The sequence below is a fragment of the Pinus tabuliformis genome, chromosome 2_1 (genome assembly GCF_031772625.1).
Source record: "Pinus tabuliformis cultivar Carrire ecotype Pingquan chromosome 2_1, CPIR1, whole genome shotgun sequence".
Lineage (NCBI taxonomy): Eukaryota > Viridiplantae > Streptophyta > Pinopsida > Pinales > Pinaceae > Pinus > Pinus tabuliformis.
In genome coordinates this window covers 96,442,014-96,445,400 of record NC_142299.1, presented here as the reverse complement: position 1 = coordinate 96,445,400, position 3,387 = coordinate 96,442,014, and the positions used below count along the sequence as shown (strand labels likewise).

General features: G+C 39.1%; 1 protein-coding gene across 1 annotated transcript; it reads left to right on the top strand.

Annotated features, from left to right (window-relative positions):
- Positions 1–264: 264 nt before the first annotated feature.
- Positions 265–3,140, top strand: LOC149198953 (uncharacterized protein At4g22758-like). Its single transcript, XM_089399333.1, has 3 exons — positions 265–981; positions 2,252–2,459; positions 2,581–3,140. The coding sequence occupies exons 1-3, from the start codon at positions 577–579 to the stop codon at positions 2,784–2,786; spliced, it is 819 nt and encodes a 272-aa protein (XP_089255459.1). The 5' UTR covers positions 265–576; the 3' UTR covers positions 2,787–3,140.
- Positions 3,141–3,387: the final 247 nt, after the last annotated feature.

Below are 3,387 nucleotides of genomic sequence, written 5' to 3'. Positions count from 1 at the left end.
AGTCCAATATGGGGAGATGTTTATTGCATGTACACTACATAGAAGAACCTTCGGACAGAGTTCCATCGTACACAACCAAACAACCCAATTAAGTCTTCACTTTACAAATTTAAGGGAATCAGTCTGACGGTGGAGTGGGGCAGAGGATCTTCTTAACTTAAAGCCAAAGCAGACCGACCAGTTGGGTTGACGTTACGTCTGGCAGTTTTTCCTCCATTGGGGTTTGGTATTTTTCCTTCTACCTTTCTTGCATCGCTGACCTTTCCACGCAACTTCCGCACCCATGCGGTATCCCCCACCAAACGATCAACGGCACAACAGGAAGGCTACCCGTTTCTTCAAACGGATTACAATTCATATGAGTATGGAGCGACAGGTCCAGATTTATTTCTTATATCGGATGAGCAATAGTGTTAGGCCACAATGTTTCATGATTTTTGTATTCATGGTTAAAAAATTTATATCCTTCTTCAGTCGAGCTTTACTGTTAAGTGCAGCCCTGCCATGGACTTGTTGAGAAATATTTGAAGTGTAGTCATAATAATTTGTTTGGGGAAAAACAATTAGAGATTCAGGATGGAAGCTCGCGGTCGCATGAGAAATGGGGAGAGAACTGGCTCTCGAAAGAGAGGGGAGAGTGCAAGTTTCAGGATGAGGAGGAGCAATAGCAGGACCAAGAATTCGACACCAGATCGTCGTCGCCATGAGAGCAGAAGACAGAATTGGGAACCCAAAATCCCAAAGAATGTTCTGAGAAGAACAGTTTCGGAGCCAATTCTGTACAAACTTGGAGGCCTGCATTGCCAAGATGAAGGTCATGATCGTCCCAAGAAGTCCAAGGAATTGAAGGATTTTATGTTGAAGCAGAAGACCCTCTCGGATCTCTTCCATCGCCCGCCCAGCTTTCCAAGGTTATCCCTCCCGCCGACTCCTTCATCCAGTTTCTACGAACCATCATCCAGTTTCTACGAACCATCCGAGGTGAGTAAGAATGATTCCAATTAATCTATTGAACTGAAAAAGTTATGAAATGCAGAAAGGAAGGGGAAGGCAGATGGTAGAATATTTACTAGCCCATGGAAGAATATAGGACCTAATCCCTCTAATCTTGGGCCTGAAAGGTTGTGCAAGAAGTTGTATTTTTGGAATTCTACCCAATTGTGAACCATTCCTTTCAGTATTATCACTAATTAGGAGATGTTTGTAACTATAGGTTTATAAAATTTAGAAGTTCAAATGTACATATGTTAGTTTCCATATTCAATGTGACAGATTCAATCTCTAAAATCAAGGCACCTTGCACACATGAAATCCCTAACTTCATCAAGGCTTCAGAGCACCGCACTTCCTTGAATACAATCAAAATTAGGTTTGTTAAAATGTCCAACCAGGGTTTGGAAAGAAAGGCATGAGATACTTGGAATGATGCACAATCAAAAATTTGAGTAGATGAGATCAAAGCAGGCCCAAAAGAATTCCACTTTGAACCTTTGGAATTCATATTTTTTTATTATATTTTCTTTTTAACTTGTTGTTTGGGATGTTTGTTGGTTTGTTTTGATGGATTGATTTAAGTTTGATTCTCAGCATATAAACTTTACTTGTGCGTCCCAAAACCACACATACCAAGGGGATAAGCTGGCCCCTGCTAAACATTGGTTACTCTCTCCCAACAGAACAAAATATTTTCTTCCACCAATACAAAGAGGGATAAGCTCGCCCCTGCTAAACATTGGTTACTTTCTCTCCCAAAAGAACAATTATTTTTCTTCCATATGTCTTCATCATTGGAAGTTAACATAGTTTAATAACCAAAAAGCTCACAGTTTCCATTTGATATTCTCTATGTTTGTTCTTCAATCCCAGTTTCCATTTGATATTCTGTGTGTCTGTTCTTGTGACAGTGGCAAAATACATGAGCTGTCCTAAGAGTAGACTTCTATATTAAGCTGCAGCAAAAGAACAATTATTTTTCTTCCATATGTCTTCATCATTGGAAGTTAACATAGTTTAATAAACAAAAAAACTCACAGTTTCCATTTGATATTCTCTATGTTTGTTCTTCAATCCCAGTTTCCATTTGATATTCTGTGTGTCTGTTCTTGTGACAGTGGCAAAATACATGAGCTGTCCTAAGAGTAGACTTCTATATTAAGCTGTAGCAGAGCATACTCTTGCAGGTTGTATTAATCCAAATTGCTACTTTAAAAATTGGTTTATTGGCTAAAGATTCAACTTGTAAATGTTGCAGAAATCGTTTCCTCAAGAAGACCGAATACTGGTAAATATAACAGTGGAGGGAAGCACGGGACCCATTAGAGTGATTGTGAGAAAAGGAGACACAGTGAGTGATTTGATCAAAGTAACAATTGATAACTATGCCAAGGAAGGGCGACATCCTGTGCTGGATTCCGACACAAACATGTTCGAGTTGCATGTATCGAATTTCAGCATGGAATGTGAGAATTTCACCATTAACAGTCCATCACTTTAGCTTAGTTTGCTTCTCTTTTTAATTCAGAGGAGCTGTCATGTGATGGATCTGATCCAGATGCATTTTATTTGTGCGTGGAATTACAGGTCTGAACAGGTCAGTTCCAGTAGGAGAATTGGGCACACGAACGTTTTTTCTAAGGCAAGAAATCCATGGGGCGGCAGACCAACCCGTACTGTTTACATCCACACCTGGTCCCTTCTTTTTATCTTTTATTATTGCACGGTTGAAGAAGATCGGAAGGAAAACCAAGAAATTCTGGAAGATCTTGGACTGTATGGTGTGCGGCTGATTAGTGCTCAACCTGCAGGTGCATATCAGACCAGAACCAGGTCTAGGTTTATAAGTTGAGTCTGTGCTAGTATCAGACAACTTAGTGCTTTCTTGTATAGCATACCAGCCTTATTGATTGCCTGTATAATATTTGGACACTCGGGCTTAATTTTTTAAGCAATGCTCTTTGTAAAAATTGTAATCAATCATTTGGCCCATATTTGTACGAGAGCTTTGATAAACAAGCTCTTTCCGTCTCTAAATTTGTAAATCAGAACCAACTCTGAGCTGGGCTATAGTGGTTCTGCACAAATTTTTCTGGGTTACCAATGGAAATCCCAATTTTCAATACGAAAATCCTTCAAACTTATGATAACAATCGTGCAATTTTTTTGTCTTTTTTGTCTGGAATTACAATGAAAACTGTCGTATGGTGCTGCTATTTCCAACACAGTGGAGCTGACTCAGAAGTTTTTCAGGTCATGGCATCTCTGTAATTTATCATGCTTTTGATTAATCGATAAAATAATAATTTAGGGCTTATTTCTGCATAACCTGCCGGATTTAATTGTTAAAATTTACAGAAATATACCTACTCTATTTTTCTACCCTGCAGTTAA